The sequence below is a fragment of the Podarcis muralis genome, chromosome 4, assembly GCF_964188315.1.
Source record: "Podarcis muralis chromosome 4, rPodMur119.hap1.1, whole genome shotgun sequence".
Classification (NCBI taxonomy): Eukaryota; Metazoa; Chordata; class Lepidosauria; order Squamata; family Lacertidae; genus Podarcis; species Podarcis muralis.
In genome coordinates this window covers 26,776,724-26,792,204 of record NC_135658.1, presented here as the reverse complement: position 1 = coordinate 26,792,204, position 15,481 = coordinate 26,776,724, and the positions used below count along the sequence as shown (strand labels likewise).

The 15,481-nt window shown below is 44.0% G+C and overlaps 1 protein-coding gene and 2 non-coding genes across 4 annotated transcripts; all 3 read right to left on the bottom strand.

Moving 5' to 3' along the window:
- Positions 1-11,089: 11,089 nt before the first annotated feature.
- On the bottom strand, positions 11,090-15,481 carry RPL21 (ribosomal protein L21). Of its 2 annotated transcripts, none has more exons than XM_028726383.2 (6): positions 15,394-15,481; positions 14,168-14,246; positions 13,408-13,469; positions 12,367-12,479; positions 11,840-11,990; positions 11,090-11,218 (listed from the first exon to the last, which is right to left on the bottom strand). In XM_028726383.2, exons 2-6 carry the CDS (start codon positions 14,232-14,234, stop codon positions 11,129-11,131), a joined length of 483 nt encoding a protein of 160 aa, XP_028582216.1. In that variant the 5' UTR covers positions 14,235-14,246; positions 15,394-15,481; the 3' UTR covers positions 11,090-11,128. The 2 variants fall into 2 exon arrangements, with proteins under 2 accessions (XP_028582216.1, XP_028582215.1); XM_028726382.2 differs by having other exon boundaries at positions 15,338-15,405.
- Positions 12,185-12,316, bottom strand: LOC114596657 (small nucleolar RNA SNORA27). The gene has a single exon (XR_003706600.1). It is a non-coding gene; the product is annotated as a small nucleolar RNA SNORA27 (small nucleolar RNA).
- On the bottom strand, positions 13,056-13,132 carry LOC114596642 (small nucleolar RNA SNORD102). The gene has a single exon (XR_003706586.1). It is a non-coding gene; the product is annotated as a small nucleolar RNA SNORD102 (small nucleolar RNA).

Genomic DNA, 15,481 nt, shown 5'->3' with positions numbered 1-15,481 from the left:
AGAAATCATGGCTGCAGTTTAACAAGAAATGCAATACATTTCACACTGCAGTTTCACTTCGCTCAGGTGTGCTGTACACCTGCTCAGTTTTAGTCCAGGTCGGTGCTGACTGTTGATGGCCTCTGTTGTCTAAACTGAGGGTACTTCATCCTTTAACCAGACTGGACAGCCCTTCAGATATAGGACTGCCCTCTGTAAAGCAAGGTCACCATATTAAAATATGGTGCTTCTTTTTATCCCACCCATTTCTACACTTTATTTTTAAATTGATGAATACAAGAGGTTGAATTGGTTTTAAAAATTGGTTAAGAAATACAAGTGTAGTGCAGTCGTGTGCACTAGCTCTCATGTGGCTTTGCAAGTTTACTAAGTCTCACTACATCCAATGGATTCAGCTCACCTGGGGCTGCCTCCACCTATGACCTGTTTTGTGTGGAATTGCTATGCTTTGTTCACTTACATTTTATGGGGCATCACGACATCATCAAAAAAGTCTTCAAGCTCCTCCAGACGACACTTTTATTGGGCATGTGTCCTGATTTGTTCACGTGGAACTTACCTGGAGGTTAGACCATGTCTGGTCTTTACTGAACATTTGGTCTGATTTGCTTGCTGGGCAGGGGGATCTAAGACAATGGGGATTCATCCTGGATTCACCTTGATTTGCTTGTTCAGTGGTTATACATATTTAGAATCACAGAATCTTAGAAGTGCAGAGTTTGAAGGAACCACGATGGGTTATCTAGTCCAACCCGTGTTTTGCTCACCATGCGGCCCAGTCCCACAACCCTGAGATTATGAGTTTCATGCTGTACCGACTGAGCTATGCTCACCCCATGCTTCTTAAGGGCATTTCCTTAGCATGACCCCTCCATCTTTTATCAGATGTTGTTCCCCCCTCCCTTTGTATGGCTATCATGTATCAGGTGTGCTTAGGATGATGTACCTGTACACCTCAATACATCTTCATTATTATCCTTCCAGTCATGCCATTTTTAGAAACCTATCCTTTGTGCTTCTTTGCCAATATAAAAATTATTTTAGAAAAGTGAACGTAATTAAATACAGTTGGATTTACATCACAGGCTGTGTTCCCTGTTCATTGCGCACTCACTGTGTTTCCAGTTCTTTGTTTTTAAATCCCTGTTATGCATATGTGCCCTGTGCTTTGTTACAAAAGCCTATTGTTTTGATGCGTTGTTTCTCAAACTGGTTTCACACCAGTCGGAGCCCTTAAGCTGCTCCTAATTCGTCTCGAGCCATATGTGAACACCTTTGCAAAAGGTGAAGAGAAGAAACGCCAAGGTACACCTGCATCGGAATAACTGGACGGCTTCCTTTGCTCCAGCTGCAACAAAATATGTCTTTCCTGTATCGGTCTGTACAGCCACAGCAGTGTGCTGTAACTCACCAATGGTTTGTCTCCACCCATGAAGGAACACTCTTCCATTGTCTCCTGAGACAGACGGATGCCAAGCATGCTACCAGTGCCCACTGGTGTGAATACAAACAGAAATGAATGAAGCTGTGCTGACATGAACAGCTAGGGAGGGAAGGAGCCGTGAAACACACTGGAAAAACAATTTCACTGCACTCGTAAGGGAGCCATGTGAACACACCCTAAGTAATTCTGTAGGCTACCCCTCTGTGTACAGCTGTCATGGGAAGCAATGTTACCTGCAACGTGTGAAGTGTGGCTGTCACAAACACACATCATGTTTGTGTTTGATGTATTACAGTATTTTAATATTTTTTTGGAAGCCGCCCAGAGTGGCTGGGGAAGCCCAGCCAGATGGGCGGGGTATAAATAGAAGAAGAAGAAGAGTTTGGATTTGATATCCCGCCTTTCACTCCCTTTAAGGAGTCTCAAAGCGGCTAACATTCTCCTTTCCCTTCCTCCCCCACAACAAACACTCTGTGAGGTGAGCGGGGCTGAGAGACTTCAAGGAAGTGTGACTGGCCCAAGGTCACCCAGCAGCTGCAAGTGGAGGAGCGGAGACGCGAACCCGGTTCCCCAGATTAGCAGACTACCGCTCTTAACCACTACACCACACTGGCTCTTAATAATAAATTATTATTATTATTATTATTATTATTATTATTATTATTATTATTATTACTACTACTACTACTACTACTATTATTTGGAAACCATGATCCAATCAGGGCGTCTGGCAACAGAATCCTGCTTATGGGAGCTACTTTTGTATGAAAATTAAAATTGCAGCAATTCTGTTTTCATGCCAGAGAAACTATTCTCTCAGAAGAATAGCTGCAGACCACACGCGAGAGCAGTTTTCCAGCGCAAAGCAGCCATGAGCACATAAATTCAGAAGAAGAAAAAGAGTTTGGATTTGATATCCCGCTTTATTACTACCCTAAGGAGTCTCTAAGCGGCTAACAATCTCCTTTCTCTTCCTTCCCCACAACAAACACTCTTTGAGGTGAGTGAAGCTGAGAGACTTCAGAGAAGTGTGGCTACGCCAAGGTCACCCAGCAGCTGCATGTGGAGGAGTGGAGACGCGAACCCAGTTCACCAGATTACAAATCCTTCTGGATCAGACCGAAGGCTCATTCATTGCAACACCCTGCTCTCATATCGGCCAGCCAAGTGTCTGTGGGAAGCCCAGAAGCAGGGCTTGAGTGCGATAGCGCTCTCCCCACTTGCAATACCCAGCCACTGCTATTCAAAGGCATACTGTCAATGATGCAGTGCAGATACTCTCCAAACCAATTCAGGGATATCAGATGGGTGTGCACAGTTGTTTAAAGATATATTTATACAAAGCCTATGTGACAACTGCGTGACAAAACAGGTGGGGCGAAAGGATTGGTCTGTAAGGACAGGAGGAGTTCTGTGGAAGAATGCTAAAAAGTTACTAAAACATTTTATTGGGGAGGAAAGGTTCCTATGGCTACCATAGTAGGCATGCATCTGATGTGGCATAGGATAGGACTGTCTGCTACAGAGCTACAGTTCCCAACAACCTTAGCAAGCTACAGTTCCCAGAATTCTTTGGGGTGAAGGAGTCTTGTGCTTCGAATGTGCTTTAAGTGTATTGTGTGGGCCTGCAGCTGCCATGTAGTCGGATATAGGATGCTTGGTAAGGGTCTGATTCTCAGAACCGTTTCTCATCCTAAGCGGGAAACGGACTCTTTCAGACCGAAGGAGTTCAGGACGTGAGGGATTTCAAAGCACCGCTTCCAAAGATGCGAGGTGGCAGCCTTTCACCTTTGTTGCGATAAGCAGAGACACCATATGTACTTTTCCTAACTGCAAAAACAAAGCTACTTCACTGAGTGTTACCAAGAGGAGCTCTGGGGAGAGCAAGGCGACAGGGATAGGGAGCTGAGAGAACCAGCCCACAGCCCCCTTCCCTCAGCTTACTCCCAGTCCCTGCCCCAAGCAGTGTAGAGTTGGAAAGGACTCTTGAGTGTCATTTAGTACAACCCTCTGCAATGCAGGGATATTTTGACCAACGTGGAGCTCAAACTCAGGACCTGAGTGGGGGCAGTGGTGGGTGAGAGGACCATGGGGTACACAAGCTAAAAATGACCCAATCCACATGGTCAATAATGATCAAAGCCAGTATTTCCCAAACTTGGGTCTCTAGCAGTTTTTGGACTACATTTCCCATCATTCCTAGCAAGCAGGACCAGTGGTCAGGGATGATGGGAATTGTAGTCTGAAAACAGCTGGAAATACTGGGAAACACTAGAGAGCGCCACATTGATTGCCTCTAGTTGGGGTTGATAGGAACTGTAGTCTAAATACTTCTGGGTATCACAACTTTGCTCCCCTGGCATATCTAGTTAGACTTGTGTGATTTTACTGAGAAGAGTTTAAACTATACCAGCCTCCGGGACAAGCTTTTGTTATTCTCTTCCAGATTTTTATCTCTGGTAACAGTGTGGTGTGCGTTTGTTGTGTCTCATGTGCCTCTCTGGTTTACTCATAAACAGTGTCATTAAAATTTGAATTTCTCAGTCATGTTGTGAAATGAGTAAAAAATGAAAGAAAAGAGTTCAATATTGCTTTTGTAGCTGTAATAAACCCACATTGCAAAAAATATTACACTGCACTACTAATCTATTTTTTAAGATGGCTTTGGAAGGAGCAGTAAAATTGTTGAACATATTTTTCTCCCCTGTGTAAAAATAAAGTAAAACTACTGACACACTAAAAGAAATGAGCTCCCGTTTTAGTCCTCTAGAGGGATGCGCTTCATAGCTGTTTGGCTGAAATCTGTAAGAAAAAGAAACACCCTCATGTATAAGAGAGATGAGAGGCACCATTGTGTGGACCCACATGAAACATCGCAGCTAATATAGGCGCGTTCTGAGATGATTTATTAACTGGCACTCTGAATTGTTCCCTTCCAGTGTGAATTCAATTTCATGGGTGTGAATGCACCACTAGCAGACCACAGGTACAGGGCATGTCATTGCCAGTTCAGAGCAGTTCCCGAAATGTGGCAAAAGGTTGTGTACTTGGATGATTCAAAAAGGGAACCTGCAGTATGGAGTGCTCCTGCCTAGCATTGGGCCAGACAGCCTCCCTCCTTCCCTTGCCTAAAAATGACCCAATCCACACGGTCAATAATGATCAAAGTGGTTCCTAGAAGCTGTCAGCATGTGACAGCAGCCATATCCCGGGAATGGCTTTGACTGGCACAACCAGGTGACGGCAGGCAATGGGCCTCAGAACCTCAGTGAGTTAGGGACTTCCCCTGCAATAATTTATATTTATATGCTGCCCATCTGATTGGGTTGCCCCCGCCACTCTAGGCAGCTTCCAACAAATTAAAACACCGTAAGACATCAAACATTAAAAACTTCCTTATCCAGAGCTGCCTTCATATGTCTTCTAAAAGTCAGATAGTTGTTCATTTCCTTGACATCTGACGGGAGGGCGTTGCACAGGGTGGGCACAATTACCGAGAAGGCCCCCTGCCTGGTTCCCTGTAACTTCACTTTTGGCAGTGAGGGAACTGCCAGAAGGCCCTTGGCGCCGGACCTCAGTGTCTGAGCTGGATGATGGGGGTGGACATGTATCCTTCAGGTATATGGGGCCAAAGCCATTTAGGACTTTAAAAGTCAACACCAACCCTTTGAATTGTGCTTGGAAATGTACTGGGAGCCAATGTGGGTATTTCAGGACTGGTGTTATGTGGTTCTGGCGGCCGCTCCCAGTCACCAATCTGGCAACCGCATTCTGGGTCAGTTGTAGTTTCCGAGCCACCTTCAAAGGTAGCCCCATGTAGAGCGCATTGCAGTAATCCAAACGGGAGATTATTCTTGGAATACTCTTGGGCAAGACACCTTCTGTAGCCCACCTCACTGCAGCAGGGGAATTCTGGGTATTCTTGTAAGTGGGTCTGTTGGAGTGTAGGCCTCTAGCAAATGCCCTCCTCTCTCAGCCCTACCTGGGGATGCCAGGGATTGAATATGAGGCCTTCTTCATGCACAACAAATGCTCTGCTACTGAGGTGCGACACTTTCCCAAGCAATGGGAGGTTGACCAGCAAAGGGACAATTAGGAGCCATGCCCCATACGAGAGCAGAGAAATCTGCTTTCCTTTATACCGCCCATATCAACTTGTTTATTGCACTTGCATTGGAAAAGGTAACAAATATGAACTGAGAGGCTGTTTTTCTCTCTCCTCCTCTTCTTTCTTCAAGTGGCAACACCTGAGTGCAGGATTTATTGATTCAAGGCTACACACAAAAGCTGGAATATTGCCTATTGTCATTTCCTCGAACAATCTGCTGACAGCAGATTCGAAATTACCACCCATCCCCTCTCCTGCATCCTCTTGAGCTGTGCAAATATGGCTCATAGGTGCAGGCTTGAAAACAGATGTGTGTGTTTGTGTTTTCCTTCTCTGCGTACAGCCAGCATCCTCTTGTGCCTCTTCTCAGTGAGCAGAGAGGAAATACAAGTTGCTGCTTGAAGGGACTAGTAAAGCAAATGGCAAAAGGGTTGAGGCTCCCTGCTTTTTACATTTTGTTTTACATTTACATTTTACATTACATTGTTTTACATTCGTTTTACATTTTGTCAGTTCATGATTATTTAACTTGCTCTGTCTTTTCGATGGTGGATATCCTAAGAAGTGTCCAAATACATAGCTAACAAACAATTTTCCAATGGTTGTAAACTGCTCCCTGGACATTTTCAGTTGAATGGTGGGTATGGAAATGTTTTAAATAAAATATCAGAACAACCCAATTATCAGCATACGGTTTAAAGCGGCCTTATATTCATGCACTGCTCTGGAAGCTGTGGGTGAAGAGGAACTCCATGCAGGCAGCTCAAGAAAGAGGTTGGTGTCTCTCATGCACCCGGCAAAAAAAGTCAAGTCTGCCTGCATAGAAATACATTGGGCTGCTGCTGCAGGAGGAGGAGGGATTTTGCACATCACCAAAAAGAGAAAACAGAGCTATCATGACTAGTTGCCATTGGCCACTGTGAAAATAAGACTTTCTAATCCTCTTTTAAAGCCTTTCAAGTAGGCATCCATTATTATTATTATTATTATTATTATTATTATTATTATTATTATTATTATTATTAAGATTTGTATACCGCCCTTCATCCCAAGATCTTAGGGAAGTTCACAAGATAAAAATACAAGGTAAAAACACAAATAAATGTTAAAACAAAAACAAAATACACCCCCAACGCCTTTAAAAGGCAGAATGTTAATCAGCCAACGGTCTGGTTGAGGAGGAACGTTTTCACCTGGTGCCTAAAATATATATACCTCGTAGAAAAGCCCGTAGGAGCCACACAGCCTTTAAAGAGCACGCCACTCTTGGGGGCTTTTCCCCAAGGAGGGAGAAGGGATTGACTGGCCAAGTCAGTCCCTTCTCCCTCCTGTGGGCTTTTGCGGGAGATGGGGGAATTCCCCCACCTCCCGCAAAAGCCGTGCGCTCTTCAAAGGGTGAGCGGTTTCTGCTGGCTTTTCTATGGGGAGGGGGCTTTTCCCCGGGGAGGGACAAGGGACTGACTGGCCGTTTCAGTCCCTTCTCCCTCCTGGTCGAAAAGCCCGCAGGAGTCGCGTGCAGCTCCTGTGGGCTTTTGCGGGAGGTGGGGGAATTCCGCTACCTCCCGCAAAAGCAGGGAGAAGGTCTTGGAGTAGCGCACAGGCTGCGTGCAACCTGTCCGCTGCTCCCAGAGCTGTGGGGGGTGTGTGTGTCATATTTTTTTCCTTGACCCCCCCCCCCCCGAAAACTAGGTGCGCCCTATGGGTCGGTGCGCCCTATAGGGCGAAAAATACGGCAATGAAGGCGCCTGACAAACCTCCCTGGGGAGAGCATTCCACAAACAGGGAGCCGCGGCAGAAAAAGCCTACTCTTGGATTGCCACCCTTCGGACCTCTCAGGGAGGAGGCACACAAAGAACGGCCTCAGGTGAGGAACACAAGTGTCCAGGTTGGTTTATATGGGGAGAGGCGGTCCTTGGGGTATTGCAGTCTTGAGCCGTTTACACACAGATTCATAGGTGAGGGGAGAGACTTCATCCGGCAAGGCCTTCTTCCACCTGCCTTGCCCCAGCCTCCGGGCCTAAAAAGGTAAAGGACCCCTGACAGTTAAGTCCAGTCGCAAACGACTCTGGGGTTGTGGTGCTCATCTTGCTTTACTGGCCGAGGAAGCCAACGTTTCTCCACAGACAGTTTTTCCGGGTCATGTGGCTAGCATGACTAAGTCGCTTCTGGCGAAACTAGAGCAGTGCACAGAAATGCCGTTTACCTTCCCGCTGGAGCAGTACCTATTTATCTACTTGCACTTTGACGTGCTTTCGAACTGCTAGGTTGGCAGGAGCTGGGACTGAGCAACGGGAGCTCACCCTGTCGTGGGGATTCGAACCACCGACCTTCCAATCGGCAAGCCCTAGGCTCAGAGGTCCTGGAGGAAGAACTGTGAGGGGAGAGACTTCATCAGGCAAGGCCTTCTTTCACCTGCCTTGCTCCACCCTCTAGTCTCTGCTTCTCAAATTGTATTGTTTTATGCACTGTGGCTTGCCGTTGTTTTATGGATTGTAGTTTAGAAATTATTTTTTGTAATTGTTAAGAGTGGATTTCTGCTAAATTTTTATATGCTGGTATTATTCTTCTATACTATTGCTGAATGTTACATTTTTGATGTAGTTTGCTTGAAGTTGTTTTATTACCACATTTTTGTATTGGATTAGATTGTTATAAGGTGTACATTCCTTGTTTCTTCAGCTTGTAAACCGCCTTGGGTATTGTAAGATAGATGGTATACAAATTAAAAATGAGGAACGCTGATGATAGTTTTAAGTTTCTTTCTTTTGTCTGCCTTCACTCATTGCCCTAAGTTCCAGTATTATGAGAAAAGGACAGAAGAGCCTCCTGGATCAGGCCATTTGCCCTGGTCCAGCATCCTGTTCTCACAGTGGCCAGCTGGAAGCCTGTGGAAAACTTGCAAGCAGGACCCAGCCACAGCAGCACTCTAGCCTCCAGCAACTGATATTCAGAAGCATTACTGCCTCATCTGAGCTGGGAACAAAGGGGACTTGCTTGCATGTCCTTTAACCCTTTTCACATGTGCAAAATGGAGATCCCACACCTGGGACAGTGGAGAGGCATGTGTTACTCGTAACCTTTTGTAGTGGGCAGCTCTGCACCTGACTGAATCACGCTCTCATCAGTGTTTCTCCCATAGAATAGTACAGTCACTTTTTCTATTCAGTTCATTTCAACAAAGAAACCACATAGCTAAAGAGGAAGCTTGTTTTGCCCACCTACATTTTTATTGATAAAAAAAGAGAAAAACCTTGATAGGTTTGTTTCCAGTCAAAAACTGCTGCTTTTAATAATGTAACCTATTTCTGACTCCCATCTTTTGCTTTCTGCAGCTCTCTGTAAAAGTGCACATTTGTATGGCACTCTTGAAACATACACCACATGGTCTGAAGTGGCTTTGACTCTTTCAGTGTATTTTGACCCATCAAGAATGAGCTGGCCAGGTAGAAGTTGAATGACAGATGTGGGGGTGAGGATACAGAGCTAAGACTGGATGAGACAGAAGATGGAATAGCAGCAAACAAGGGGAAGGACCGCAGAAGATCCAGAAATGGAAATACTTGAAAAAGGATGCTAATGAAGAGAATATAGGGGGATGAGCCAGAGAAAGAAACAAAGAGCCAGAGATCAAGATTTAAATAGTATAAAAACGTGACATCTTTAAAGATTGAAAAATATGTGCTGCTCCAAAATCTGTTGGTAGAATGTACAGCCAAGGGTAAATACATGGTGCTTTCTGGCACAACTTGTTCTGAGGATGGATATTATGCTTTTTATGTAGAATGACAGAAAATAGGAAGCTGCCTTATAGTCAGACCATTGGTCCATCTAGCTCAGACAGATGGAGGTACTTCAGTTTCAGGTAGGAATCTCCCAGCCCTACCTGGACACAAGAATTGAATCTGGGACATCCAGCATGTAATCAGATACCCTGTCACTGAGCTACAGACCTTCACCCTTAACCTATAATCTGATGGTGGTTTTAAAGGAATCCTTGGTAAAAATTACAAGGGCCCCTAAGAATGCATGCTGCAGTTCTTTTTGGAAGGCACCAGATCTGTTTTGTCAGCAGAGATCCGATGTCTGACATCGCAGTACTCATGGTGTAGAACCCATGAAAAAAACCATGCCATCTCTAGGATGTTTTAACAGAACCAGTGTTTTCTGTTGATGTACCAGCCCATTCATCCCATTTTTTAAATCTCCCATATCACTCTTTTCTCATTGATCCCCACAGATGTGTTTTCTGTAGAAGGAAGCCAAGCACCAGGGTGACGAGGCTAAAATGCAGAATCAATCATATTTAAAGATCAACATGAGTTTATAATCTCACACTAAGTGGATCCCCTAGTGTTGGTGGGGGCAAGAGGCAAATGTAGTGGAAAGGGGGTAGAGGATGGGAAATAAGGGATGCTGTCATCCCTTACCCTGAGACAATAAAGGACAAAAAACTTCATTGGAGACTGGATTCCTTTTTGAGAGGCTACTCAGTTCAGCAACTTCAGCCCAACTGTAGTTGAATCACCAAGTGATTAAACTGGGCTATGTTGGTGTATTTTTGGAACATCACTCCTGTAGCTACAGAAAGCATAATTGTACTAAGCCATCAAGGACAAGAGGAAAGCACAATCAACGTAATGAACAGCACTTAATTTATAAGAACAAAGGGTGTTATTTTTTAGAGTCTGCTAGATGTCAAACTCTCCATTCACACAGGTGATCTACGTGCCATTTCCCCACACACACAGCCACAGAATGGGCGGCTGGAATATGCTCAACTTTTCCAAAATGGATTTTGTTGACCAAAGTTTGTAAAGATATAGCTTGGCATAGATAACGGAGATAAATACCCCTTACTGATCAAAAGCTGGACTCCATCTGCATGTACCCTTTATAGACTGAAAAAACACTTGGTTTCTGCTTCATCCCATTAGTGCAAGAGAATGGGTTGATTTCATTAGCCAAATGGTAAGTTGCGTATAGACACACACGCGCGCACACACAGAAGCAACAACCATTTTGTGTGCATTTAATTGATGTGCAACCACAGACGTATGATTCCTTTTGGACCCAGAAGAGGGCAGAAAGAGGGCGTAACAGGTCGGGCTCATTCATGCTCCGCCGATGCATGCAGGGGGCCAGGAATGGAACCCACACACAAAACGGTCATTGCATCTCTCAACCCAGATTGACACACCTAGAACTCTGCTCAAGTTACTAAATTTTATAACCCAAACCAATGCTTTGAGAGACTATGCTAATCAGCTCTAACTAATAAGTATTATTTATGTATTTTTAAACATCTAGCTCACTTAGCTGGAATTAAATCAACAGCAAACCCACAAGTAACAATTTTGGGCCAATTTATAGTGCATTGGGGATTGGACAGCCCTTAGGGGCGAGAAAGAACTTGGCTATCTTTAAGTGATCATTTCTGCCTATAATTTAACTCAACACTCCATTCATGCCAAATAGTTCTTGTCTTTTTACAAAAGCACAGTGCTTGTTAAGAATAATTTGACCACACCAACACAAACTTAGGTCCTCAACATGGTATTTTATTTTGTTCACATACACTATGCCATAAACTCATATGGAATTGGTTCCAGCAGCTCTGGCTCCTTGCCATTGTTTCTCACAAAGTGGGCTTCTCTTGGAGGAGCAGGCTAGAAGGCAGAAAAAGAAATTTAAACATAAATCTAAGTTACAATAGCATTGTTTAGTCCAGGTGCCATCTGTTGGGCTTTCCTTGTTTTTACTGCAGCGCTATGTCCCTAGAACACAAAAACCTACAATACTTTGGACTTGAGAAAGCATGGCACCTCGTCTCGCAATATGGCAACTAATAATTCTATGCATGAATCATTTTACAATTTGTTAAATATATTTTCCCCTAGCAAGTTTGCTGTATCACTTGAGAATAGGATGAGTCACACAGTAGCAATTTTTTAAAACAAGCCAACAGCAGGTTCCCCCCGCCCCCCATAATATGAACAAAGATTACCTACTAGCACTGAAAATAACTTTATGAAAATAATACCAAGGCTAAATGCATTTGAAACATACTTGGATTATGCAGAAAAAAACCCCGCTAGTGTTTCTGACTAAACTTCCTTCTAATCTGAAAAATGTGTTAATGGAATTAATTACCTGACATTCTTCTTGTCAGAAACTTAATTGCTTCCTGACATCTTAGTCACACAGAATGTTCAAACCACTTCCGCCAACCCCCCTCCCTTTGTTTGCAGACAAAGTACATACACTTTGTTCACATCTCAATACATTACCTGGCGTTTTAGTTCAAACCAAATTCCCTTTTCCTTTCCTTCTTTTTTCTTTCTTTCATTTTCTTTCACACGCTGCAAGAAGCTGTCTCTGCTCTTTGAGTGCTTAATATGCTCAATTCGCACATTAATTCTCTTGGCCAGAATCTTGCCCCTAGACACAGAACACCAACACTGTTAGATTTAGCAGCTTTTCCTGTGGGTTTTTAAAAAAAAAAAAAAAAAAACAAGTAGGACTAACAGCTGAGCCCAAGTCAGTACATATGGTTACCATGCTAGTTTCAGAGCATAGGCAACTCTGATTGCTGTAGGAACATGAACAGCTTTCAGATTTTGAAGAACTTTTCAGTATGTTTCCTTTGACAGGATCCAAGCCAATTAAGTATTAACTGGTTGGGTTTTAAAAGGATATTGTCTCTGCCCCACCTGAATGGCCAATGGAGACAACAAATGTCTAATTGGCAAAGTGAATGGGGAGAAAGGAATCCATCAATGCAATTAAAGCTCCAAACCATTTTAGTAGCACTTACTTAACTTTCTTGTTCACAATAATGCCCACAGCATGCTGGGTAACGTTGTATACCCTTCCTGTCTTGCCATGGTAACATTTGTGGGGCATGCCTTTCTGAATTGTGCCCATGCCCTGTTAATAAAAGACAGACAGAAAATATTACCATAGCTTATCTTACAAAAAAATGTCAAAGATATATTGAACTAAAGCAATTGCAATCATAACATTAGCAACATTTCCCAAAAGCTTTCAATATCAGAAAGAACATGTTTAAAAATATAAATTTGTCCCAAAGTCCTCCAATGTCAGGTTCCCAAGCTTTAACTAGACTAAGCATCTGTCTAATAATTAAACTATCAAGTAAGCTATGTTTTGGATTATACAGTGGGTAATATCTAGCAAGTCATACTCAGAATAGTCCTATTGCAATCAATGGACTAGATTTCAATTGGTCTACTCTGCGAATGGAATAGCATTGTATATCAAGCAATGTTTACCATTTGAAAAAAAATTCTAGAGCGAAGTACTGGGTCTTCCAGTTGCTCACTTATCCTGTTGCAGGAAATCAGATCATGCAACAGCCATATCCAAACTGATGAATGGTTTGCCAATACACGCATGGTTGCCACAATTATCCTTACATATTAATGGTATCTTAAAATATTTAATCAAATAAAATTAAATCTAAAGAACTGGACACCTCTGGTTTGCTTTCAGTGCCGGTGAAATGATTTGCTCACTTTGCTATTACAAAAGCAATCATAAGAGACAATCATCATCAAGCTCCAGAGTGTTATGAAATAAAAATTTCAAGTAAAGTTCTGTATTAGCATTAGTGTGATATACTGAAGAGGGCAACCTTCTGGCAAATTAATACTCCTCTGTGTATTTTCCAAATTACATTGTAAGATGAAATGCAAATGTGAGCATAGTTCAAATCCCAGCATTTAATACTCTATATGTTAGATTGTATTTAATTTGAATTCTGTTTTAGAAGGATAATGAGAGAACTACAGTATTAGAATTAGCATTTGAGCAGCATTTTTAAATTTAAAAATACCTTTATGTCAACAATATCACCCTTCCTATAGATGCGCATGTAGGTAGCAAGAGGGACCACACCTATGAAAAAATGCAATAATAATCAATCATATTTTTACTTAAGATAGTTTTGTATGTTTAGCTTGAGAAAGAGGTGGTTAAGAGTGTATATTATAGGCATCTTCAAATAACTAATGGGCTGATACATGAGGGATGGAGCAAGCTTGTTTTCTCTTGCTCTGAAAGGTAGTACCTGAACCAATGGATTCAAGTTACAAGAAAGGAGATTCAAACTAAACATCAGAAAGCACATTCTGACAGTAAGAGCTGTTTGACAATGGACTCCCTTGGGAAGGTGGTGGACTCTCCTTCCTTGGAGGATTTTAAGCAGAGGTTGGACTAGTTGACCCTTGGGATCTCTTCCAACTCTATGAAATGTATCAAAAGTATTAAAATTGACTTACAACATTCAGGCTATATAAGTAAAATAAACTACACATAGAAGCAATTCCTCTTCCCAAAGCCCCTCTATTAGTGCTACTTTCTGAGCTTTCTAGCCTGCATGTACAGATTTCTAGCAAAGTATATGTAAAGACATTTTTCAATAAATTAAAGACGCGTAAGTCTCAGCTGATACTGAGAGCATATGGACTCTGGGATGTGAACGTTCACCTGACCTTGGTGGTCACATCAGTTTACTGAAATAACCCTTATTCCTGGATCAACTAAAGGCAACAAACCCACTGACCAACTAAACTAGCTGAACAAATATTCCCTACCATGTTTGCGAAAGGGTCTTGAGAACATGTAACGTGTCCCCCTCCTCTTCCCCTTGGTGTTGGTCATCTTGACGGTTTACTGAAAGAGAAAATACAATTGGATCAAAAATTAACAGAAAATAAAATTAAAACATGCACAATGGTAGCTTTCCCCCAAAGCAAATAACAATGAGGGGAGGCGGCATATGTCAAGATTGTCAGGGGGGAGGGATTATATACCCCTCACACCACAATACTGCAGAAAACCCCTTGTCTAGCATTAAACACGTTTAGCATCATGTCTCATTCGAGCCTCAATATCTCGTCAGAATAATTACCCGTGCAACATCTTGAAATCCATATACATGCATTTTACACCCAGGTATCTACACCCACTTTTGCTTGCGTGTGGATACACACAATATCCTCCAAAACACTTCCAAGTTCATTTGCACATGCATAGTTAAGCCACAGGTTCAGTCTCTGCTACCTCCAGTATAAAAAAAACCCAAGAGTTGAGGCAGTACAAAAGATCTCCCTGCCCAAGCCTCTGGAAAAGCCACTGACGCTCAAGAGCAGGCAAATTGGGGGGGGGGGGGGTGTCTCCATAAAGCAGCCTTTCTCAACCTGTGTCCCCAGATGTTGAACTACAACTCCCATCACCCCAGCTAGTAAGGCCAGAGCTCAGGGATGATGAGAGTCTGGGGACCCACAGGTTGAGAACCGCTGCAATAAGAAGATACGTTTCCAGGAGCGACTATACACCTTAGTGACATCTAGACCTTTGAAGGCTTCCCAGCCCTGCCACTCGAGGTCCTGCCTTAACTGGAGAAGCCTGGGGCTTTCTGAATGCAAGGCGTGCGCTCAGTCCACTTCTGGGCGAGGAGGAGAAAGCAGGAGGCGGCGGCCTCCATCGCAAACCTCCACGTGCGCTTGGATCGCACCCGTTGCTGCAGTTTCCTCCCAGGCCAGCGCACCCCACTAGCGCCGCTCCCGGGTCCGAGTCCTCCCGCCGCCCTCTCCCGCCTAGCCGGCCTCCCCCCTCTTCCCATCCTTCCCGGAGGCCAGGCCGCCCTCGGCGAAACGGCTCTCGCTCCCTCGCTCTCCTCACTTCCAATCGCCGCCCAGCGCAGTTCCCCCTCTCCCGTTTCCCCGCCACCGGCCCATTTCGCGCCAAAGCCCCTCACGGACCCGCTAGAAGCGGCCCCCCAGGAGTGGAAGAGGAGCAGCCGAGCTCCGCCGTGCACCTGTAAGATGGCGTCCGAGGCCGAAAGGAAAGAAGGCGGGGCTTCCTGTGCTCTCCGCTCCTTCCTGCCCGCGTGCAGGGGCCCTCCG

Bases quoted from the DNA above. Each gene is read 5' to 3' on its own strand.
- RPL21 (XM_028726383.2), bottom strand. From the start codon at position 14,234: ATGACCAACACCAAGGGGAAGAGGAGGGGGACACGTTACATGTTCTCA. The intron at 11,991-12,366 runs GTAAGTGCTACT...TTCTGTGTCTAG, and splicing joins ATTGTGAACAAGAAAGTTAA to GGGCAAGATTCTGGCCAAGA. The intron at 11,219-11,839 runs GTAATGTATTGA...TCTGCCTTCTAG, and splicing joins GGTTTGAACTAAAACGCCAG to CCTGCTCCTCCAAGAGAAGC.